At 41.9% G+C, this 25,624-nt stretch overlaps 1 protein-coding gene across 5 annotated transcripts in view; it reads right to left on the minus strand.

The window, feature by feature from the left end:
- The window catches only part of tenm1 (teneurin transmembrane protein 1), a 704,577-nt gene that overhangs the window by 287,602 nt on the left and 391,351 nt on the right, over nucleotides 1-25,624 (minus strand). For all 5 annotated transcript variants that reach the window (XM_080187425.1, XM_080187422.1, XM_080187424.1 and 2 more), the window contains one exon: nucleotides 12,526-12,769. In XM_080187425.1, coding sequence (XP_080043551.1) covers nucleotides 12,526-12,769 — 244 coding nt within the window. The remainder of the gene's footprint in view (nucleotides 1-12,525; nucleotides 12,770-25,624) is intronic.

The raw sequence follows: 25,624 nt of genomic DNA on the forward strand, positions 1-25,624 counted from the left end.
AAAGGGCCTTTTGTGCTGTAGTTTTTCTATGTTCTGTGTTTCTATGTTCTAAATCTTTTGAATAGTAGGGCAATTCCTGATTTCAATGTTTAATTGTGCATACATGTTTATTGGAAGTTGTTGTCCAATTTACTCAATAATATTGTTCACTGATAATCTCATCATTATTTCCACAGAAATGTCTGGGCCAATATATCTTCTGAGTATTAGTGTTTAATGTGTCTTAAAAAATGATCGCACTCTTACATGCTTTTTTTCTTTCTAAAATTATATTTTTAGAGATATGTATATCTGTACCCTAGATTTCTCTGCTCCACTACTCTATTAAGGGTATATTCTATTGTTGTAACACAAATGCATAACCTCACATTTATCTATGCCAGACAGCATTCATCTCTGATTTGCCACTCATGACTTTATGCAGCCTTTTTATAGTCTGCCATGTGCTTTTATTTGATGTTTTTACAAATACTATTTTTACTCTCCCCATATATTCATACGCAACTTGTTAATAATTCTGATAGAATCCTTTGCAATTAACTGTTAAGTCTCTCGCATAAGCTGGGTCTTTCACATAAACTTATTACTGGATATTGTCCCCTATTCATGTTGTCGGAAGGATTTGGTTTTGAAATTGTACAGTGCTATTTTAGGGCATAGATGCCTCATGCAGTCATATGAACTTTCAGACAATTTTAGCTGAGGTTCTCTTCTATTAATCTAAAGCAACTTAACGCATGGGATTTTCCAGCCCCTTGCAGGATATTTTCCAGTGGCAAAGGCAGCCCACCATTGGTTGGAAGCAGGATCTTCCAGTCCTGCTGATGTCTTTTGCTATGGGCTTTTGCATGCCTGCAGCCTCTGCTACCAGGGAATGTGCCACTTGTTGCGGGCAGGGGTCTCCATTGGCAGGACTGGAAAATCCTACTGGCAGAAAGGGTTGGAAAATTTCAGCAATAAGGCAAAGGAATGTTAGGTGCTTGCACACGACTGACACAGTGAATGTTGGAGGGCTTGGCTTGCTAGGAAAATTGAGACAGTTATCATAATAGTCATACACATACATTTTCCCATCAATCAGTTCTTTAATGCACTGAACACATATTTTTATGTTTTTATTAATAACTATGATTTGCTATATTTTATGCAGGTTTGTAAACTATGGTCCCCTTGGCAGCGGAAGAATATGCCCTTAATAAGACGATAAGAGATTGCTGAAATAATTTAGTGAGTGCAGTTCGAGATGTTGTTGTGCGTCTATTTTCTGACCAAATGCTTTCAAGTATCACATGGGCACCACCTATACTCAGTTACATGGTCAAAGCCTCTTATTCCCATTAATTCCCAATGACAAGACCTCTATTAGCTGATCTGACATTCACAACTGGCATTTAATACAGTTTGGCAAAAGATTTTCAATTTTGCTGAGGTAATATGAAAGTTGAGATTTTCATTTCTCGTGCCAAATATTTAACACAGCATTTCTCATATGTCACATTCTGGTTCATTTTGACCTTTGCTCCACAGAACAGAGTGGAAAGAAAGGTTTGCTTGAATATTCTGTTATAAAATGTAAGGCGTTCATTCAAGTTAAAGGGAATCTGCGACCATGGCAGTTAAATTACTGACAAATTAGATTCATTTTGGCAATTTTTTAGCCTTTCCAAGCAAATAAAACAATTCTACAAGCATTGCACTGGGAAGTTTCAGATCTTTTTTGAGTGGCCATGAAGAGTGAAACAGAAACGGAAGCCAGGACGTTATCTGGGGCAGATTACCTGGATGGGATGGCGTGGGGGTGGGGACAGGATATTGGATAAGAGCTTTAAATCCATTGTATGCATCTTCTGCCTTTGACCCTTAGAGGTTAACCTATTGACAGACTTGGCTTCCAATCAGGGGTAGAGTTTCATGCAGCAGGTTACAGGATCAGCTGCTCTGAGGAGATGGCCTAGATCTTGGGTTGGGGGAGGGGGTGGAAGGTTTCTGATCCAGCAGGGGATCTGATTTCAGAGCTGAGTGGTTGTCATATGGGATAAAGCTTGGGAATTTGAAAGAAGCTCTCCCTCTCCTTCTGACGGCAAGGAGTGCTGTAAAGTCACTTAATTTCTCCCCTCGGATGTTCCCAACTCACAAGGCCAGGGAAAGCCAGTAGGTCCCCATTAATCATTAAAATAGATTAAAATAAAGGCTGCCAATCTCAATAAAATAATTAAATTGCCAGATACTGGCCCCATTGCTCCACCTTCTTTAAATCCAGAAGTGGGTGGGTTGGAAGTGACTTCCTGTCAGGTTTGAAATTTTAAAAAAAATTGCCCTCTGACCTGATTAAAAAAAAATGATTTCTGACCTGATCCCTGCACACCTGTTTCTGGGTGTTAAAAATCCAATCTGGGGACAGAGGTGGGCAGTGGAGATTTTGAAACAGAAATCCGAAGGCTGTTTTTTTTTAAAAAAGGAGTGATATTACAAAGTGGTGAGGCTGCTTAATGCTGAGAATGTTTTGGAATTAGCTTGGTTAAATGAAATAACAGGACCTTGATATGGGCAATGTTCTGGAGCTCAGAGTTGTAAACACAATGGATTAAGCAGCAGATTCAAAGTTGATAAGGGTGATAGACTGAAGAGCTGAGGAGGATAAACTACTGGAACCTTTAAATACACTTGGGAATTGAGCATTCAGGTGGCAGGTGGAATTCAAGTGGAAAGCATTTTATTTGTGGATCAAGCCATACTCAGGAGGGAGTATAATTGAACTCAAAAGGAAATAACTTGCGTGGAAATAATATAAAGAAGAGATCTGGGGCCTATAGATTAACAACAAGCTAAAGCTGTCTGAAAAATGCCAGTAATGGTATGTAAAACAAAGATATTAAAAGTTCAACACTGAGCTGAAATAGTGAGGTCATCCAGCCTGTTTATAAATCTTGAGTTTGAATGCATAAAAAACACTCTGTACGATTCTGACTAACATAGTACAAAAAGGATATTTCAGCTATTGAAAAGATATAGAAGCGGACAACCAGAATGATTGATGGGATAGAAGGATTAAATGACGCATGGGTCATTCCGTAAGTTGGGCATGTTACCTCTGGAAAAGAGATTTAGATGTGATATGGTTGCTATTTTTCAGAATTCTAAAGGGAATAGATATTGTAAATCATGAAGATATTTCACCTAGTCCAGAATAGTAGAACACAACACGTCAGGGGAATAAATTTAAAACTAACCTGTAGAAATGCTGGGGTGAGTTCTTTCTTTTGCAACTGGCTGGGAGGAGGATGGTGTGAGCCAGGTAATATACGGGGAAACCTGGAGATTGGGATATCTCCATTCAATGTGAAGTTTTAACTCCGTGATGCCTGTGTAACCTCGGTTCCGTGCCTAGGGGTCATCCTGATGAACTCTGAACCAGTTAAATCTAAGCCCCAACTTGGGATGAGAAGGGGGATTCAATTCTGGCTTTGGATCTGACCCCTGACTCTCGCAGTGGGGGTTTCGATCCTGAGGGCAGTGTCTAGTGCTGGAGGCTTGCTGACTGGGGGAGCTCCATGGCTGCAAAGGGGACAGCTGTTGGAAGAGTGTGAATAGATTGAATAATGGTGACCTCAGGAATCAGGGGCAGGGGTTAGGGTACTTAAGTGGGAGGTGGGTGTTATTAGGGATCTGAGATGAGACCTGGATGGGTCACAGGCCTTGAGACTCGAGGAGGAAACATTGCAACTGGAAGCAGGAATAGGCCATTTGGCCCTTTGAGCCTGCTCCACCATTCATTATGATAATGGCTGATTATCAAATTCAATTTTCTGATCACCATTTCCCCTCCATATCCCTTGATCCCTTTAACCCCAAGAGCTAGATCTAATTTCTTCTCAAAATCACACAACGTTTTGTTCTCAACTATATTCTGTGGTAATGAATTCTACACATTCACCACTTTCTGGCTGGAGAAATTTCTCTTCACCTCAATTCTAAAAGATTTACCTTTTATCTTCAAACTATGACCCATAGTTCTGGAAGGGTGGTGGGGGGGGATTGTGTGGGATGTTAAAGCTTTTAGGGAGGATATCAGAGGCCCCAGTTGGGGAGGGGGGTGGTGGTTAGAAGGTTAGAGTTGTCAGGGAGAGACTGGAATGGTAAGTGGAGATGTCCAATTGCAGGAGGTTGGCCAGGTTGGTATGCTGGAAAGGCACTTAGTTCCTGGATCCAGCAGATCTCATCTTCATTTGGCATATGTGCAGGAGTTGCTGAAGGCAGGATGAGAAGGCACTTAATAATGGAATTTGGGCTTTATAAACAGAGGTAATGAGTACAAAAACAAAAAAGTTATGGTGAACACTCGTAAGAGACTGACCCAGTATCAGCTGGAGTATTGTGTCTAATTCTGAGGAGCACACCTTTTAGTAAGAAAGTGAAAGCATTGGAGAGGGTGCAGAAAAGGTTTATGCCAATTATTTTGGGAGGTGTGAAATATTTCAATGATGCTGCCGGAATGGTGAAGTTTGGATTGTTCTCCTCAGAAAAGAGAGCATTGGGAGAAGATTTCATCAAGGTGTGCAAAATCATGAGATGTCTGTTCAGAATAGATAGGGAGAAACTGTTCACATGTTCTTATGTTCTAAGTGACAAGAGCTAAAAGATAAAAGCAAGATACTGCAGATGCTGAAAATCTGAACTAAAAAGGGATGCTGGAAATATGCAGCAGGCCTAGCAACACGTTTGGAGAGAGAAATAGAGTTCATGACTGGAATTTTACCATTCCACCCACCGTAGGAATCGGAGTGGTCAAGGGGCAGACCATTGGAAAGGCCCATGACGTCAGGCAGGATTTTCCAGTTTCAGGGCGAGCGAGGCCAGAAAATCTCGCCTAATGTTTCAAGTTAAATATGACTCTTCTTCAGAACTAGGGAACCAAAGGACATTGAATTAAAGTGATTTGGCAAAAGAACCAGATGTAACATAAGAAAAAGCATTTTTTTGCAGCAAGTGGTTAGAATTTGGAATGCTGCCTGAACATGCGTTGGAGGCAGGCTAAGTAAAGGGTTTCAAAGAGGAATTGGATAATTATCTGAATAGGAAAAAATTGTTGGGTGATGGGAAGAGGTGGGGGAATTTACCATAGACCCTTAGATAGCCTCTTCCAAACCCATGACCACTTCCAACAAGAAGGACATGGTGGTACATGGGAACACCACCACCTGCAAGTTCCCCTCTAAGCCACTCACCATTCTGGTTTGGCTATATACCACCAATCCTTCGCAGTCGCTGGGTCAAAATCCCAGAACTCCCTCCCTAATGGCATCGTGGGTCAACCCACAGAACATGTTCTGCAGCAATTCTGGAAGGCAGCTCACCACCACCTTCTGTTCGACAATAAATATTGGCCAGCCCGCGACGCCCATAACCTCTGAATGAATAAAATAAAAAGTGATAGAATGGTCTCTGTAGGGAGATGGCTGAAACAGTTTTAGCTGATGCTTTCAAGTGCAAATGAAATAGTTTTCTTTAAGAATGTAATATTTTGGGTTTATGAGTAATTTGAGATTCGGTACAAATAAACTGTGGTACATTTGGGAAAACGAGTATGTTTGAATCTTGGTATCCAAAGCTTTCTAGCACTTTGAATTTGTCTCATGTGTGTGCCTGTTGTCAGCTAACTGATAGAACTTGGTAGTCATGATTAGTCATCAGTTCAATTATTGTTGTTCCATGTGACTATTAGGACATTGGGAAGCAGATAAGATTCATCTTGACTTTTTTTTTGTTCAGCAATTCCAATGTGTCCACAAACTGTAGAATTTCATTATTTTCATATTATTAAGTGAAATCAAGTTGCACTGATTAAATTGAGTGAATATGATCATAACTGTTGCTCTGTACATTTCCAGCTGATTCATTTCAAGCCTCAGCTCAGTGAATATTTCTTCTGAAAAATGGAAGAAGAAGCACAAATATCCAGCTCAGGTCACAAGGGGGTACTATTGTTACATCTCTAGCTTCTATTATTGTGAAAATACATATTGGAGGGCAGTGTGAGTCAACTCCCATAAAAATGAGATGCAGGGGGAACTTATGGAAGTGACTAATGCCAGTGTACCAAAGGAGAAAACTATGACGGACTTGCATTTGAGATACCTTGGGGGCAATTTTTGACTGTATGATAGCATCAAAAGGGGCCGTTAGCAAAATGGAAAGCTGCCAGTTTTCTACATCACAACAATGACTACACTTCAAAAGGATTTTTCTTTTGGCTCTAAAACACTTTAGGGCATTCTGATATCCTGAAAAGCAATATATAAATATGAATCTTCTTCTCTTTGGCATTTTTCCATTAATTGCATACATTTGTTTTGATTTCTATTTCCACAGATGCCTAACTGTTGCATTGCACAAACTTATTGCAACCTTTTTTCACTGTACTCAATGCGCTTATTTATAAAATTCAAAAGAATTTATCTGTATCCAACTATCTGTTTAAAGTTTCATAAGTAGGCTTACATTAACACAGCAATGAAGTTACTGTGAAAATCCCCTAGTTGTCACATTCTGACATCTGTTCAGGTACACTGAGGGAGAATTTAATGTGGCCAATGCACTTGATTAGCACATCTTTTAAGGAACCAAAGCCACCAGAGGAAACCCACACAGACATGGGAGAACATGCAGACTGCACACAGACAGTGACTCAAAGTGGGAATTGAACCTGCGTTCCTGGCACTGCAAGGCAGCAATGCGAACCACTGTGCCACCAGGCCACCCCACACATTCCTGCACATCCTGTGTAAATTAGCTGCCATTTCTCTACATAATGGGCCTGATTTTACCATTTTGATTCGAAGTGCTGAATGGGCTCAATTCAGATCTGGCTTGGAAAACTGAACTCAGGCGTCCCCATTCATGCTTAGGTTGAAAAAAAATTGTGGGTGTGAATCATGCTGTGGGTGGGACTAATTGTGAAACATTGTCGCTCCAATCGGAGCTTTGAAATGCGCATACGCGGTGAAAAATATAATTGAAAAACGCGCCCCTGTCACATCGCTCCATGGCTGCAAAAAGTGGATAAAGTGGCCCGGGAGCGATGGCTCCCACAGATATTGCCCCACCCCGACAAGATAGCTGTCCCCCTTATCCACCCACCCCCCCCCCAGCTTCCCAGGCTGATCGCAATCCTCCGTGCCCCCCCTTTCCTCCCTACCAATTGCCTGCAGAGTGGCAGTGGTCCCCTCCTGCCTCACCAGAGATCCATCTGGCCTCCCACCCTCCTCCCCACCGCTTCACCAGAGAATGATCTGGCCTCCTTCCTCCACATCACTCCTCCTTCCCCAGAGAACAATCTAGCCTCCCTCCTCCCACCAAGGAATGATCAGGTCTCCCTCTTCCCCACCCCCCTACCTTTCCTCAACAGAGAGCAATCTGGCCTCTCTCCTCTCTTCCTCCCATGAAAGAATGATCGGGCCTCCCTTTTCTGTACCAGCCCCTGCCCTCCCCCACCAGAGAGCGATCTGGCCTCCCTCCTCCCCCCCTCCCCATCAGAGAATGATTGGGCCTCTCCCCGCTCCTAGAGATACATCTGACCCGGCTCCCTCCTTCCCTCACCTCACCAGAGAACAATCGAGCCTCCCTCTTCCCCCTCACCGATCTGAGTCAGGGAGCCATTGGAAGCTCTGAACTTACCTCTTCAGAAGCTGAAGCACCCGAAACAGACCTTTGCAGAGCATGTCTGTTTCGCGCTGAATCTGGATGCACAAACACAATGGAAAAGGGGGAAATGCTGGTACAGTTGGACAGGCAGCCTATGAATTCAATTTAAAAACATGCAAATGCATTTAAATTGCCGTTGCACCCGTTTTGGGCGCAGTTTGGATCGTAGCCTTTTTCGGGCCTTGGTAAAGTGGGCATCTGCGCGGACGTGGGCGCGGAGCATGCTAATTGCCTCGCGCCCAACTTTACTGAGTTTTTGTGCCTGTTTTTGGGCACGATGCAATGGTAAAATTGGGCCCAACAACACTGACTATACTTGAAAAATGATTTTTTTTGGCTGTAAGACACTTTAGGGCATTCAGATGTCCTGAAAAACAATGTATAAATATGAAACTTCCTCTCTTTGGCATTTTTCCATTTATTGTACATATTTTTGCATCATTTCCACTCAAACGGTTTTACGTCATATCTCCTGTACATTGGAGCGATTATGTGCAGACTGGGTGACCGCTTTGTGGAACATCTTTGCTCAATCCGCAAGCATGATCCCCACCTTCCATTCCAACTCAGCACCTTGCCCTCACAGACACATATCCATCCTTGACCTGCTGCATTGCTCCAGTTAAGCCTGGTGCAAGCTGGAGGAGCAGCTTCACATCTTTTGGTTGGGCACATTGCAGCCCTCAGGTCTCAATGTAGAGTTCGACAACTTTAGAATGTGACCTTCCTCCACCACCTTAAATCCCCTTTCTTTGTTAAGTATCCCATACATGTATCATCTCATTGTCAACCCACCCCTTCCTCTCACAAAGTAGCCCTTATGTTTTTGTTCTTAACATTGCGACACCTTGTTGCAATCTCTCACAGCTACACCTAAGATCATAGAATCATAGAATCTATAGCATGGAGACAAGTCTTTCGGCCCAAACTGGTCCATGTTGACCAAAATGCCCATCTCAGCTAACCCCATTTGCCTGCATATCCCTCTAAACCTTTCCTATCCATGTATCTGTCCAAATGTTCCAGAACTGTCAGACTCCAGTGAATAGACTCCATCCCCCCTGAGTTTTTAATGAGAGTCACAACTGGGACCTCTGCAGTGCACAGAGTGAGGAGATTCGAGTGTGAAGTTGAACTGAGGAAACAGCCGTGATCTAGAATAGTTTTCCTACTAATTCAACACTTTTGGGAGAATCACCCCCATTCTTTCTGAATCCACTCTAATCCTGCTAGAATTTTGGAAGTTTCTATGAGATCCCCTCTCACTCTTCTAAACTCCAGAGAATATAATCCTAACAAACTTAGTCTCTCCTCATGAGACAGAATTGCCATCCCAGGAATCAGCATGGCAAATCTTCAATGCACTCTACCTATAGAAAGGACATCCTTCCTCAAACAGTATCTCACTATCTGCCTCACCATTGAAAGGAATTTGGTGATCTTAAGTTCAGAAGGAAAACAATTGTTAAGGCTTGTTTTCAGTTTCTCTCTGTCTGTCTCTCTCTGTCTGGGGATTGTTGAGTGCGATCATCCTAGACTTGATTCCAATGAGCCTTCAAGCAGACAAATCAGGTCTGGCAACATCCATGGAAACAGAAACAGAGTCTGTGGCCTTTCATCAGAATCTCTGCATCCGCCCAAAACGGGTGCAATGGCAATTTAAATGCATTTGTATTAGTCTCCTGTTAAAAGGGAGCTGTGTTCATTCTACAGGACGTTATTGTAGACTGTCTGTGGAAGACTTGGAAATGAGGAAAAGCAAACCACGTGGCACAATAGACACAAAAGAGGGCTGTGAGGTTCTCAGTTGCAGTGATGGTGACTTTAGTTCAGAATGTCAGAAGATTCTGGACAAACAATTTTCTGTAGAGGGACAGGAGGCTCCGGGGAAACACCCTGAAATGGGAATGGGAGCAGGAGGCCACAGAAGGCCATTCCTGCAGCCGAGCCAGTGAACATATTTTTACATGACATCATCTACCCATTGTAGCACCAACCTCACAAGCTGCTTAATGCACAATAAACCCAACACTCACCCAGAGGCAATCAGGGCTCATGCCTAACAACCAGAAAGTCCTCTTCCCACCAATGTTTTCCTTCGTTGGGCGAGGTATTTAATACTAAAGTAGGGATGTAATGCTGGGGCTGTATAAAGCGCTGGTTGGGTTGCAGCTGGAATACAGTTCTGGCCACCACATTCGAGGAAGGCCATAATTGCTCTGGAGAGAATACAGAGGAGATTTACAAAAATGTTGCCAGAGCTTAAAAATTGCCGCTATGGGGAGTGGTTGGATAGGCTACGGTTGTCTTCCTTAGAACAGAGGAGGCCAAAGGGTGGCCTAATTGAGGTGTGCAAAATTCTGAGTGGTCTAGATAAGATAGATTTGAAAGAATTGCTTCCCCTAGCTGAGGAGTCAATTAACAGGAGGCATATTGGTAAAAGGATGAGAGGAGACATAAAGAAAAGTGTTTACACCCAGAGGATGTTGAGCATTTGGAACTCACTGCCTAAGTTGGTGACTGAGGCTAAAATACTCAACTCATTTAAAGATATCTGGATCTGCAAGGCTATGGACCAGGTGTTGGAAAGTGGGATTAAAATGAGCAGCTAGTTTCCATTTTTCTTATTTGTGCAGACAAAATGAGCTGAATGGTCTTTCTCTGCACCATAGGCTTTCAATGGTTCTACTTTTCCAGCAGGCATGCTGCAGGTGCTGACTTACTTAGAGTAGGAATAGTAGGCCAGGCAAAGACACCCAAAGACAGTCGCTAAGGGAATGCACACAGATGAACAGTTAGGTTAGTTTGTTGTACTGGATCTGTTGTTGAATAAAGTTATTTTCGAATGGCTTTTTGTTGGTGCCTTTTCTTTCAGGATTTTGGCTGAGATTGTCAGTAACAGATGGATCACAAGATGGGGAATTGCAACAAAGATGATGATGAAATGATATCTGAAGGAAACCGGAGTCTCAATGTCTGCTCACAGACAGTGAGGGATGACAAACTATGAGATGTTGTTGATCTTCCTGTTCCAGTCTAGAGGGAAAAAAAATTGGGGGTGATGGTTAGCTTGACGGCCATTGCAGCATCAGCCTTATCCAGCTGTGAGATTAAAATCAGACTGCAGAAGCGGACATCCTCTTGTGAAAGCCTCAGACACTGCTTCTGGAGTGAAATGATGGCAAGAGAAGTGCTTCATAGGGGTTCGTCTGTGCACTATCTTCCATCTCTGCTGCCTGAGCTCTGCTCCTGTGCCTCAGAAAGAATGTAACTATTGACCCCATAACTGAAGAAGGTTTCATCTTGACAAGGCAGAAAAGACCTCTGGTCTCCCTTTCTGCATATAGATGAGGCAATGGACTAGTAATAGATCCACGGTAAAGCTCTGGGCACCCAGGTTCAAATCCCACCATGGTAAGTGGTGAAATTTAAATTCAATAAAAATCTGGAATTAAGAATCTACTGATGGCCACAGAACCATTGTTGATTGTCGTAAAGATCCATCTGGTTCACTAACGTCCTTGGGGAAGGAAATCTGTTGTCCTTACCTGGTCTGGCCTACATCCAGACCCACAACAATGCGGTTGACTCTTAAATCTCTCTGAAATCAAGATGCTCAGTTCAGGGGGCAATTAGAGATGGGCAGCAAACCCATCCTAAAAAAGAACAAATAAAATATAGCAACATTCTATTGAAAATACAAAAAGTTAGCAAAACTTCTTCAAGAACACGATACAGTATTTCCACAAATCCGACACTAATATTGGAAGTTGGGTGCACTTCAGCTGAAAGTTAGGAATGTAGAAGTATAATAACAGGAGTAGTCCATTCAGCCCATCAAACCGGCTCTGCCATTAAATACAATTATGGCTGATCAGACACTTCAATGCCTTTTACACCCATGGATCCCCATAACTTTTCACATTATTGTTGATCAGAAATCTATCAATCTCTGCTTTATTCAGACCAAAGACCGAGCTTTCAAAGCCCTCTGGAGTACAGAGAATTCCAAAGACTCTTCACTCTCTGTGTAACAGGAATATTGGGTGAATTTTCCTTTAAATAATCCTGGGGAAGGGTTCCTAAAACATTTTGAGCTGGAGTGGTTAGGAGAGGGTAATTGGACCCAACTGCAAATATATCATGTAACAACCCACCCACTCTGTGAGCTTCCAACGCACATATGACACATCTACACTGGTCAGTATGTGCTGCATTGGCCACGGTGGAGGTGACTGGACACTACCAGCAGACATTATTTGACTTTTGGGCTTATGTAGCCCTTTCAAATTATTAATTGGCTATCTGCTCCTTGCTTGTCGGTAGATGTTTCCTCCAGACTTTATATTAAAAAATGATGTGGGAGCACTCTGGCACCGTGCTGGAAAATTTGGAACCCCACCATCTTCATGGTTGTCTCAGCAAATTCAGCCCAATGAACTTCCTCATTACTGCTTAATATTTCCAGCATTTTCTGTTTGTATTTCAGATTTCCGATTGTTTCTCCTTTCTTCATTTATCTTTCCGTACCTGATTTAACACTGAATTCACGCACTCTAATTTATACCTCAATTCCTGCATTGTTAGTTTCAATCTGATTGGTTGGGGAGGTACACAGTTGTTTGCCCAGTTCACTTGGGTCCCAGGTGCCCTACTTCCCTCACTCCAACATTATCAGAGTGCACTCTCAGCAATTTGCCATGCCAAAGTATTAAGGAACATAAACAAATTGGGGCAAGTCTGACTACCAGGAGACACCACTAGGTGCCCCACCACAGCATATTATGCGACACTATTGCAACAATAAGTGGTGTTGAAATGTACCTGGTCTCCAATGGAATGTTGCTGTTCAGAACCCAGCTGTTGTGTAGCTGTGTTGAATCTTGCTGTGCACTGGCCGGAGGCTCTGTGGAAGCTGGGCTGGGCTGACTTCGTGCAGTCATTGCATTTCTCTGCAGAGAGTCCAAGGACTGAGTTTGCTGGCTTCTGCAAGTGCAGCCATGCGGTGGTGGGGGTGGCGGCGGCAAGGGTCTGAACGTGAATTTGCCGTGAGAACCAGCAGGTAGTTCTGAAAAAGGAAAAAGGGTAGAATTATGGAGAACAACTGGGCATGTTTCAGTTTACCACTTTTCATTTCACTTTAATTTCATTAAAATGCTGCAAAATATTCATGAGCATGGTGATTCATCCACAAGGATCAATGATAATTTCATTCTGGTTCCTAATTGTGTAAAATCAGGTTTTGATTTTCAGTGAAACTATGCACAACATGTTGGTTCAAGATTTGTGCTGGGTGAGGCAATCAAAGCCACCAACCCACAGAGGAAAGACAATTTGCCACTGGACCACCTGGAGAGGGAAAAGAAAAGTAAGAGTCTAAGGGTAGGATTTTCCAGCCCTGTCTGCCAGCAGGATCTTCCTGTCCCGACAAAGGCAACCATCCCCACCAGCCCCACCCCCCACTGAAAAAAGTGAATGGTAAATCTGCATTAAAGCACGGGGAAGAAATTTGACTTCTGTTCGAAACAGGTGTACAAATAGGTGTACCCTTCACTGAGCAATGGCTCCAAAGACCAACAATCTACAGCTGTCAAAAGGAAAATTCATGACAGGTCACTGATTAGCGATGCTCCTGCCTTTCCCACCACACTAACACATTTCTTGGGCCATACTTGGAATGGTCTTCTCCTGATCAGACCCTAGAATGCCTCATTGAACAAGATACAGTTTGAAGCCTTGATCTAATCTGCACATTTGATTAGCTTCAAGGCCAAGACAACTCAGCCCTATAGACATCCATATTACTATCTGTTGCTTCAACAGGTGAAGACTTTTAAAGGTCAATTTTTGGAATTCTTGCTGCAATAGTGAGCAAATTTGAAATCAGGAAATCAACATCTGTGACTATCAACACTTTGATATCAATGGAAATTATTGGCAAAATGGTTTACAAGATAAAATTCGTAAGGCTGCACCATTAACACGGAGTCACAATGGATGTGAGCATGTATGCATGGGTCAGAGTTAGGACAAGAAAACTAAACTCTGAATGACCCCATTTTTGCACCATTGCAAAGCATAGCATCCCTGAATTCAACCTCCTTTATAGCCATCAAGGCCCTAACCACCTCATAAACATTAAAATGTGGACAACACCAATAGGTACTTTGTTAAGCAAAGCACAATAGTTTTTTACTCTTCATTTAGGTTTTATGTAATATCTTACTCATGATTAACACCAAAGGCAACTTTAAAAATAGACCAAATTGAGGCCAAGGTATCCTTATTTGTCAAACAAATAAGGGGAGGCGATGGCCTCGTGATATAATCGCTAGACTATTAATCCAGAAACTCAACTAATGTTCTCTGGGCCTGGGTTTGAATCCCACCACGACAGATGGTGGAATTTTAATTCAATAAAAATCTCTAGAATTAAGAGTCTACTGATGACAACGAAACCATTGACGAATATCAGAAAAACCCATCTGATTCACTAATGTCCTTTAATGGAAGGACATCTGCTGTCCTTACCTGGTCTGGCCTACTTATGACCCAAAAGATACAGCAAAGTAGTTGACTCTCAACTGCCCCCTGAAATGGCCGAGCAAGCCACCCTGCTGCAAGAAAGCAGCTGACCGCCACCTTTTGAAGGGCAACTAGTGATGGGCAATAAAAGCTGGCTGGCCAACAACACCCATGTCCCATGAATGAATTTAAAAAAAAGTATACAGAAATTACAATCAACACTGTCATGAAGGACTTATATAATGAACCTTAAAAGATAGAATCCCTACAGTGCAGGAGGTGGTCATTTGGCCCATCGAGCCTGCACCAACAACACAATTATCATTAACTTGACAGTTTTTTGAAGCTGTTAAGTTTCACACTGAATACACATTTTTAGAATTTCTAAATCAACACAATATTGTCTCTGAGGTTTTTAAACAGTCAATGTGACATTAAAATTCAAATGAGTAATGACAACGTTAGCTTTCTTGTGAACTGTTCTATGAAGAAATATGTTTCCTAGCTTTCAACTAACCCACAAGGTAGTTTGTTAGTAGAAAGTCAGCATTAATTATTTAAACATGAGCAAAGAAAGCAATCTCCCCTTCCCAAGAAATCAGCGGAGAGAAAAGTGTAAAGATAATGGGTTGTTAGATTTCCCAAATGATGCCCCAAAAAAGCTCTTTGATATGTCAGAAAACTTCTAGGTCTAAAAAGCAATAAAAGAGCCTTCAAGGAGTAAACTATAAACTTATAAATTAGTTAGATCTAGATTCACAGTTAATTAAAACCACAAGCAAGGTGATTCCAACTACTAATGCAACATTAAAATGCATTGATGCAACACATATCTTCAGCTTTCTGCAAACGGCACTTTAACAAGCAAGGTCTTGGAAAAAGTGCAAAGGAGATTTATTTGAATGAATCCAGTCAGCGGGACTTGAATCATGTGGCGTGACTAGAGGCGGAGAGATTGTTCTCCTTCGAGCAGAGAAGGTACCAACAGTGCTTTTCTTTCCAGAGCACATAGTAATGGTTTGGAAAGCATTGCCTGAAAGTGTGGTGGAAGCACATTCGAAAGTAACTTGCAAAAGGGAATTGGGTACGTGCTTGAAAAGAAAATAATTGTAATGTTATATGAAAAAGCAAGCGAGTGAGATGAATTGAATACCTCTTTCAGAAAGCTGGCAAAGGCACAATGGGCTGAATAACCACCTTCTGTGCTGTAAATTTCCATGGTAGTATATTCCTATTGCTATTCTCTTTTTTGAGTTCAGTTATGCAATTCCTACCCAGCAGAAACTTAAAACTACCTTTACAATCCAAAGTATAAAACTTCTATATTCATTACCAGGGAAAGCCTTTGAATTGGGAAGAGATTTACATTTGTGACTCCTGCACAGTCCACTCCTGATTTCAATGCACTGCCATGAAGGCTGGTATGCCTGTCACGGGAGGAAGTAACTTCAAAGGTGCCATTTTCTTTCTGGGGGCAGGACACTAACTGGAGACAAGTCTGCCAGCCTCCAAGAAGAATTCATAGCCAATCACAGGGATTGATGCTTCCCTTGCCACCCATCTAGACACTCTGGGACTTTCTCTCGGTTCCTGTGCCTCAGAGAAAATGTACGGTCACCTTCCCTTGGACACGCTTAAACATTAGTATCATAAAGTTGTGTAATGACAACAGAGCCAGATAAAGTGGCTATTTTTCTGTATTTTTTCATTCAGTCACAGAATGTGGATGTCATTGACAAGGCCACTTCTCATGAGCCATTCCTAATTGCTCTTGAGAAAGCAGGAGAGAGTCACCTCTTTGAAAAGAACTGAGCAGCTTGCTTCGCCATTTCAGAGGGTAGTTAAGAGACAATCACATGCTCAAAGCAGATATCAACTTCATTGTAACTGAGAGGAAGTCCCAGAGTGCCTAGGTGGGTGGTAATGGAAGCCATCAATTCCTGTGATCGGCTATGAATTCTTCTTAGAGAGCGGCAGGCTCGACTCCAGTCAGTGTCCTGCCCCCAGAAAGAAAATACCACCTTTGAAGTTACTTCCTCTCATGACAGGTATACCAGGGAGGGGAACTACCGAATTCTACTGCCCAGCTTGAAGATGAAAAATCTAGCCCAATTAGTTGCCTTTGATGAGGCTATGAATACAAATATTTGCTTTCATAATTGATTAATTACTTGAAGGGATTTAAATGTATTGAATGGGCTTTTAACAATTACAGCATATTTTTAATATCCTGAAGTCTGTAATAGATACTTAAAACATTTTGCATCTCAGCCTTGCTCCTGAGGTCTTGTCTATGGCAGATACTGGATGAATTGGCATGGAGAAATTAAGAGAAAAAGGGATAGGAGTCAGGAGTTTGCATGAGCTAGTACTAAGGCAGCTTGGGACCATAAAGGATCATGGAGATGAATGCAGAATCATGTTGGTGTGAGTTGGCACTAAATTGGCATAGGGGAAATCGATGATCATGTTGGTGGGTAGATGGGATAGGTTGTCATCAAGGGTATGAGGAACCATGAGAGTGGCTAGAGAGGCATAGGTTACCATGGAGGTTATAATGGGATGTGGAGTGGCAGGCATGGGATGGCATGGGTGGAAATACATGTGCCATGTGGAGTGTATGTGGTCTAGAGGTGTAAAGAATGAGGGCTGGAGGGCTTTATGGTTTAATTACAACTGGAACAAAATCCAAAAGTACCAAGATCAGTCTTTTAAACAGCCCACCTTGTTTGCACCCTGTTGGCCCCTGTGGCTATCTCTGTTGTGTTTCCAGGAGCTGCAGGCCAGACTCCAGTAGACCACCCTCCCACAAAAGCCCATACCCATCTGGCCCCCATTACCATTTCAAGCAAAGCTCTGATGATTTAAGGCAGCTTCTCTTCAGGTCTAAGGAGCTGAAAAATGTCCCCGACTCAAGGGTGATAATTCAGGTCTATTTATGCAGGCTTCGGGAAATCTAGTCCAGTATTATAACCACATTGCTACCTTATCGCTCACTTCTTTACTTAAGGCACAGTGGTTAGCACTGCTGTCTGACAGTGCCGGGGACCTGGGTTTGATTCCCAGCTTGGGTCATTGATTGTGTGGAGTTTGCATATTCTCCCCAGGTCTGCGTGGGCTTCCTCCGAGTGCTCCGGTTTCCTCCCACAGTCTGAAAGACGTGCTGGTTAGGTGTGTTTATCCAAACAGGCGCCAGAGTGTGGCGACTCGGGGAATTTCATCGTAATTTCTTTGCAGTGTAACGCAAGTCTTACTTGTGACTAATAAATAAATAAATTTTACTTTAAAAAATGTAATCTCATTCTAGCTCCCACCAGGCCTATGCCAATATTCACAATTGATTAGAGAACACTTCCACAAATATTGTCGATAATACTCCAAAAGGTCCCATGGAATGTTGCAAATAGAAATGTGCCTTTGAATAATCTCTGTAGACGGCCTAGCCAAAACTAATAGGATCATTCCATAAGATAAACAATGAAACAGTGAATTGTACTTGGGCATCAGGCATTGTTGCCATATGTTAGCATTTTTAAAAATATCTTGTCAATATTCAAAGATATTACTGATTGTAATAAGGAAGAATAAAATAGCAACAGCCAAAAATTGTTTTCATATTGTATATCACCCGACTGCCTCTCATAACATGATTAGGCATTGATAATGTCACCCTATCATTGCTTTGAGGAGAATTCAGTAATTGGTATTTCTCATTACATGACATAGTGTCATCATGGAACATTCGCAAACAGTTCAAAATTGTGATTTGGAAGACAACTCTACCATCAATATATCTGTAGAATAGCTTGGAGGTCTCATGTTAAATATTAAGGCAACACGAGTGTACAAAGCGACATCAAGCAGAAGAAGATAGAAAAACGTTTAGCAGAATAAACAATTTCAATTGAATGAGCAAATAATACTATACACTATTTGCTCAAGCTCTTGATTGTTTTCTCTGTTAAATATCTATCCAGTTGCCCCCTCAGCTGCTGACAAATTCCCTCTCCACCACCTCACTATTTCGTGCAAAGTAATTAATATGTGTTTACTTTCCTCTGAATTTGAGTCCATGCCTTTATAAACAGTACTCTTTTAGCTCTGATCACTAAGGTACTGACAGTAATTCGGATTAAAGTTGACCTTTCATTAGTTTTAGGCAAAAAGCATGATGATAATGTGGTTGATGCTTGTCTTCACTACCTGGACAGCCACGGGATGGAACAAGTCAAATGCATGAAACCAGGTTGGGTTGTATTATTGGCTGGTGATCCATTTCCTAAGTTAGATACAAATGGTGAAGATGTAAATCGACCCCATATTTTTTGGATGAGACTTTACACTGAAGTACTGTCCACCCTCTCAGGTGAATGCAAAAAGATTCCAAGCCTTTGTGCAAATAAGAGCAGAGGAGCTCTCCTGTTGTCCTGACCAATGTTTATCCTTCAGCCAACACCTAAAAACAGATTACCTGATCATTATCACTTTGCATTTTGCTGAATTGTGTTGTGAACAAATTGGCTACTGTGCTTTTTTGTCAACAACACTTAATTACAACACTTAAAACACTAGGATGATGCCGGAGTTGAGGGGGTTGAACTATGAGGAGAGGCTGAATAGATTAGGCTTGTACTCGTTAAAGTTTAGAAGAATGAGGGGAGATCTCATTGAGACGTATAAGATGATGAATGGGATGGATAGGATAGAGGTGGAGAGGCTCTTCCTGCTCAGAAAGGATAGTAGGACTAGGGGGGCACAGCCTCAAGATAAAGGGGGGACGGTTTAGAACAGAGTTGAGGAGGAACTTCTTCACTCAAAGGGTGGTGAATCTCTGGAATTCTCTGCCCGTTGAAGTGGTGGAGGCTACCTCGCTAAATATTTTTAAGACGTGGGTTGATGGGTTTTTGATAAGAGAGGGGATTAAGGGTTATGGGGAGAGAGCGGGAATGTGGAACTGAGCCACGACAGATCAGCCATGATCTTATTGAATGGCGGGGCAGGCTCGAAGGGCTAGTTGGCCTACTCCTGCTCCTATTTCTTATGTTCTTATGCTCTTATTGGCTGTAAAGTGCCTTGGAATGTCTTCAGTTTGTTAAAGACACTATATCAATGTACGTTATTTCTTTTTATTTTACATGTCAAGGGCCTTCCAGTTAGATACAGTTTTTTGAATTCCTCCTCTGATAGATTAATACACTGAGAATGTGTTGGGACTGTGGTGAAAGTGTGGGTACATCTGAGGCTAATTTAGAATGATCAGAAAGACTGATAGCATGCAACATTTCCACTTAATAAGTTCACTTTTGACCTGATAGTACACAGTCATTGCCATTAGAGACATTGTGCAGAATGTTCCCGTCCTGCTTACCACGGGAATCGGAGCTGACAGGACACAAACCATGCAAAGGCCCATTTACGTCGGGTGAGATTTTTCAGACTTAGGGCAAGCACGGCCCATTAACTGGTTCAAGAATATGTGTCATCTGATGCAAGTGGCAAAATAAATCTTTCCCACATTTTGAGATTTGCAATACAGTCCTAAGTATGATTGGAACTGGCACTGAAATTTTAAAAAAAATGTCCTTTCTTAAAGTTACAAAGCCAACGCACACAGTAGACAGAACAAGCCCTTAATCCATCTCCTTGCTTGCTCCAAAAATCAATTCAAATTCAAATTGAATCCAATTCATAGTCCTTACCAGAGAGACAGAGGAGATTCAAGTTGACAGAAGGTGGTTGTAGAGGATTGTTTTTCAAACTAGAGGCCTGTGACCAATGGTGTGCCTCAGGGATCAGTGCAGGGTCCACTGTTATTTGTCATTTATATTAATGATTTGGATGAGAATACAGAAGGCATGGTTCGTACGTTGGCAGATGATACCAAGATTGGTGGCATAGTGGACAGTGAAGAAAACTATCTCTGATTGCAACGGGATCTTGATCTATTGGGCCAGTGGGCTGACAAATGGCAGATGGAGTTTAATTTATGTAAATGAGGGGTGATGCATTTTGGTAGATTGAGCCAGGGCAGGACTTACACAGTTAATAGTAGGACGTTGGGGAGAGTTACAGAACAAAGAGATCTAGGTTCATAGCTCCTTGAAAGTGGAGTCACAGAAGGACAGAGTGGTGAAGATGGCATTCAGCATGCTTAGTTTCATTAGTCAGAACATTGAATACAGGAGTTGGGACCTCTTAATGAAATTGTACAAGACATAGATAAGGCCACACTTGAAATACTGTGTACAGTTCTGATCACCCTATTTTGGAAAGCATATTATTAAATAGAAAGAGTGCAGAAAAGATTTACTAGAGTACTACCGAGATTTGATGGTTTGAGTTATAAGGAGAGGCTGGATAGACTGGAACTTTTTCCTCTGGAGTGTAGAAAGCTGAGGGGTGATCTTATAGAAGTCTATAAAATAATGAGGGGCACAGATCAGCTAGATAATCATCTTTTCCCAAAGGTAGGGGAGTCTAAAACTAGAGAGCATAGGTTTAAGGTGACAGGGGAGGGATACAGAAGTGTCTAGAGGGGCAATTTCTTCACACAGAAGATGGTGAGTGTCTGGAACAAGTTACCAGAGATAGTAGTAAAGGTGGGCACAATTTTATATTTTAAAAAGCATTTAGATAGTTACATGGGTAAGATGGGTATAGGTGGATATGGGCCAAATGCAGGCAATTGGGACTAGCTTAGGGGTTTAAAAAATGGGCGGCATGAACAAGTTGGGCCGAATGGCATGTTTCCATGCTATGGTTCTATGAATAGGCATTACACCTGATCTTGGGCTTGATCTGATGCTCGATCTTAATCAAAAGGCTGAGAAGCGATGTTGAAATTGGTGTTTAAATTCACACATACATACATGCACCAAGACAGACAACAAAGCGCTCTATGAATAGATGCGAAGCTGAAACATCCTTGGTCCATTAACCTTTGTACCCTATGCTGTAACAAAATCCTAACAGATGTAAACTGTTGTGCACATGTGGCATAGTCACGCTCTGAGTGTAACACAAATTGCCAGAGACTTGACTTATGTTGCCATATGGCCATTTAACATATTTTTTATGACATTTATAAGGAGGCGTTAATCCATTTAAAATAAACATGTTAAACACTATTAAAGTACCAAATAGAATTATATAGTATATGTCATATAAACACATAAACCAATCAGTGATTCCTCTGTGTTTTATTTTGCTGGGATGTTACATCACAGACATAGGGGTTCTTTTTATTAAAATTAACATCCCGTGCTTTGAAGCGATTTATCATTCTGCATGAAGTTTTGGATGCATTAGTAATGGAAGAAAGTATATTAATCTAAATCAATTCGAATTGGGATTTTTATTGTGTTGTTAAAGCCAATTGGGTAATACGGGAAAGCTATTCAGTTGAAGTATGTGAATTGTATAACTAACTAATTTTCAATATAACATTTAAACCAGGAGAGAGTTCTGTCACTGTTACCTGTGGTGATATTGGAAATATTATATCCATCCCATAACTAGCCCACCCAAACAGATTAACTGGCCATTTATCTTGGTGTGACTTCAAAAGCAAAATTGGTTGCTGCGTTTGCCTATCTAACAACAGCTGTTACACATCAGAGGTAATTCAGTAGCTGTGAAGTGTCAGGATCCTGGAACAATGCTGAATAAATGAAAGCTCTTTCATTTCCCACTAAGAACATAGATTGGATTTTATGTTTACCCGCAAGGCATGTTTGATAGGGACGCATGTAGAATATTTTGGATGGCTAGTCCACTGCCTTGCAACCCATCCCCAACCCAGTCTCTATAGTAAGGGGTGGGGAAGGAGTGGCCATTTCTTTAAACAAATTTGTTGGACAGAAAGGGCATACGTTTTGGGGATGACCCGTGTGCATCGGGGAATCTCCCCGAGATATTACCTTTCCCTTTGTTTCTTCCCATATGGCTTTCAAATTGGGCACACTCACCCCACCACCAGTCCACCCCCAGTCCTCCCCCCCGCACCCCCGTCTGTTTCCCTAGGTTCCACAATCCCTCGCCATCCAAAACCTCACACGCTCTGCTGTGCTGTTCAGTAACAGTTATTACCTTGTTTCCTTTCAAAAAAATCAAAGCCAATTGAATATGGTGGAACATTTTGTAAATGGTTTCGAATTGTAATGTGAGAATAGCAGAAAAGGAGAAGATGGTGGCCGCACAGCTGATTCCAGTGAGGGAGCTTTGGGTGGAGAGGGAGCCATGGGTACGTGGAGTGTCATGGGGGGGTGATGGGGTGGTGGATGGCACGGGCTGCACTGAGTGACAGTGAGTGACAGTAATGATGGTCTATACTCATAGATTGTATCAGAAAGCCCCACAAAATACAGGTGAATGTTATATCTACAAACATGTATAAAATGATCAACCTGAACATTTTTGCACTACTAAACCAAGGACAAACGAAATAAGATAAAGTGCTTCAGCAAAACACAATTTTTTATAAAAGTGGTCTGTATTGATCATGCTGAGTGGCCTTCAACATTCTCCTCCCAGTCAGTGGTGTTGATCCCTCTGTATTTTAGGGTGCCCTTGAGCATTTCCTTATACCTTTTCTTTTGGTTGTCCTTAGAAAGTTGACCAGTGGAAAATTGGAAGAAGGGAACCTGATGGGGATGCTTTCCAGGAATCATCTCACTTCTCTTTCCACAAGAAGGTGTACCCTCTACTAGCCTCTCTGACTGCCTTTCCCGAGCACGCTGGATTTCACTAAGAATGGTAATGTTAATGTTCTATCTTGCTTGTCCCTGGACCACAGTGTCAGTTTGTCCTTCCAGGCAATCCTGAGTGTTCTCACATAGATAAAAGCAAATTACTGTAGATGCTGAAATCTAAAACCAAAAGAGAAAATGCTGGAAAATCTCAGCAGGTCTGGCAGCATCTGTAAGGTGAGAAAAGAGCTGGTATTTTGAGTCTAGATGACCCTTCATCAAAGCTTTGTCACAGCTCTTTTCTCTCCTTACAGATACTGCCAGACCCACTGAGATTTTCCAGCATTTTCTCTCTTGAAGTGTTCTCATATTCCAGGTTCCGAAGTTTAACTTCTTGTTTCAATCAGGGATGGTGATCCCACTAAGTGTGGTTTCCCAGCCAGGAGAAATGGGACAGCCTTTTTTCGGGGAGGGAGGGCCATCATTTCTAGCTGCCTCCCTGTTTGGGTGAGTACCCGAACGAGGGCTGATCAGTTGTGGATACAGTTGCCAAGTGGCACCTGTGTCCTGACGCAGGTGCCTGATGACCACCACACATCTGCCGCTGGCTGGAGTCCCCCAGGTATTGCAGACCTGTCCCTGTTGCCAGCCCTATACAGAGCTTTTGCATTTGCCTGATGGAAGCTTGCATGTGACATTGTTTAGTGAGGGGACTCTGGTGCGCAGCTGAGTTCCGCATGGTCCTGGTGGTTGGTAGTTAGATTCAGTGGTATAGTGGATGACTAGGGTCATTTCCCTGTTGTAGCCTCCTTCCACTTTCCTAGCCATTGGCCCCACTGCCCTTCTCCACCTGCTCTGCCATTGAGAACATCTTAGCAGCTTATGAGATAACACAAACTTATCTTTTAGCTTGATTAGGACAATGTACTTGATGTGGTGTATATGAACTTACAGAAGGCATTTCACAAGGTGCCACATAACAGACTTGTGAACATGCAGAGCTCACAGAATGAAAGGGATAGTAGCACCAAGGATATAAAGTCGGCTGAGTGACAGAAAGCAAAGGAGTGGTGAATAATTGTTTTTTTGCATGGGGATGGAGGGTGGGTGGGGTGATCAGTACTTCCCAGGATAGTATCCATCCCTTTTTCTTGATATCTATTAATGACCCTGACATGGTGTACAGGGCACAATTTTAAAATGTGCAAAGCACACAAAACTTGGAAGCATGTGAGCTGTAAGGAGAATAGTGAAAATCTTCAAGAGGTGGCATGGTAACACAGTGGTTAGCACTACTGCTTCACAGCTCCAGGGATCTGGGTTCAATTCCTGGGTTGGGTCACTGTCTGTGTGGAGTTTGCACATTCTCCTTATGTCTGCATGGGTTTCCTCCAGGTGCTCTGGTTTCCTCCCACAGTCCAAAGACGTGCGGGTTAGTTTGATTGGCCATGCTAAAAAATTGCTCCTCTGCGTCCTGAGATGCGTAGGTTAGAGGGATTAGTAGGTAAATATGTAGGGATATGGGGTAGAGTCTGGGTGGGATTATGGTCGGTGCAGAATCAATAGACCAAATAGCCTCTTTCTGCACTGTAGAGTTTTTATGATTCTATGACAGCATAGACAAGCTGGTGGAATGGATGGATGTGAGTGAAGTGTGAAGAGATTTATTTTAGCTGAAGAACAAGGAGAAGTATATAAAATTAAGAATACAATTCTAAAGGAGATTTTTAAGATTTCGATCATACCACTAATGTTTTGGGTTCTATGTTTGTCTGAAGAAACATTTACAGATTTTGTCTTGACCATTTTTCAAACAGTTATGTTTAAATTTCTGCTTGTGAGACCATTAACAGGTAAGGCTCGGAACAGGGTGGAAGCTGTTTGCGAGGAACATGTTGATGTCTTCATTGCTTAAAGGTACTGAAAAGTTAGGGTTCAAAGAATTGTACTTGTTTTAATTATGCAGCAAAATTGAGGGCTTCTTTATCATATTTGTGGAAATAACCACAAGGGTTCAGTTCAGCAGCCTGAATTGAGAAGGACGCTTTGTCTTTAAATAAGAGCTATATTTTCAACAGGATTTTTGTTTATAAAGTTCCTTAATTGATTAATCATATATGTAGGGTAGAGTATCCCTATCAGAGGAAAACCTTCCTTCCAGGACATTATGTTAGAAAGTGTTATTACCTTTTGTTCTGAATGGCTTTAGTATCTGTGGGACCTGGGTTAAAATATGTTGATGTGAGTATTTACGATAGCTGGTATCAGTGATAAGGGGATGTAACATTGTTTGTAAATATTCTGCATTTGCAAGGGTTTTAACAATGGAATATATCTTCAGGGGCCCAGGGAATAAGTCAATGGAAGAGCATAATTTGGACTATTTCCAAATCAGGGGCGAAGAATAGTCCAAAGTAGGGATAAACATTTGAAAATCAAAGATTTTGTTTGCACAGTTTTACCATGGCTTCTGTGGTAAGATTTTTCTGAGTCAGAGTTCGATGAATCATCACTTCAGAGACAGAAGAAGAAAAACATTGCCTATGTTGGCAACACTCAAAGAATTTGAAGATCTTGAGGGATAAGAATCTTTCATGCTGTCTTCACTGTTTTTTGCTAAGTATGTGGAAAATCTGAATAAATTTTGCTTGATTCTCAAATATTAGTTACTCATATCTTGTTAGGTCAGGCACAAATGAAGACTCCTTTAT

Source organism: Carcharhinus amblyrhynchos, chromosome 4 (genome assembly GCF_965287045.1).
Source record: "Carcharhinus amblyrhynchos chromosome 4, sCarAmb.v2.hapA, whole genome shotgun sequence".
Lineage (NCBI taxonomy): Eukaryota > Metazoa > Chordata > Chondrichthyes > Carcharhiniformes > Carcharhinidae > Carcharhinus > Carcharhinus amblyrhynchos.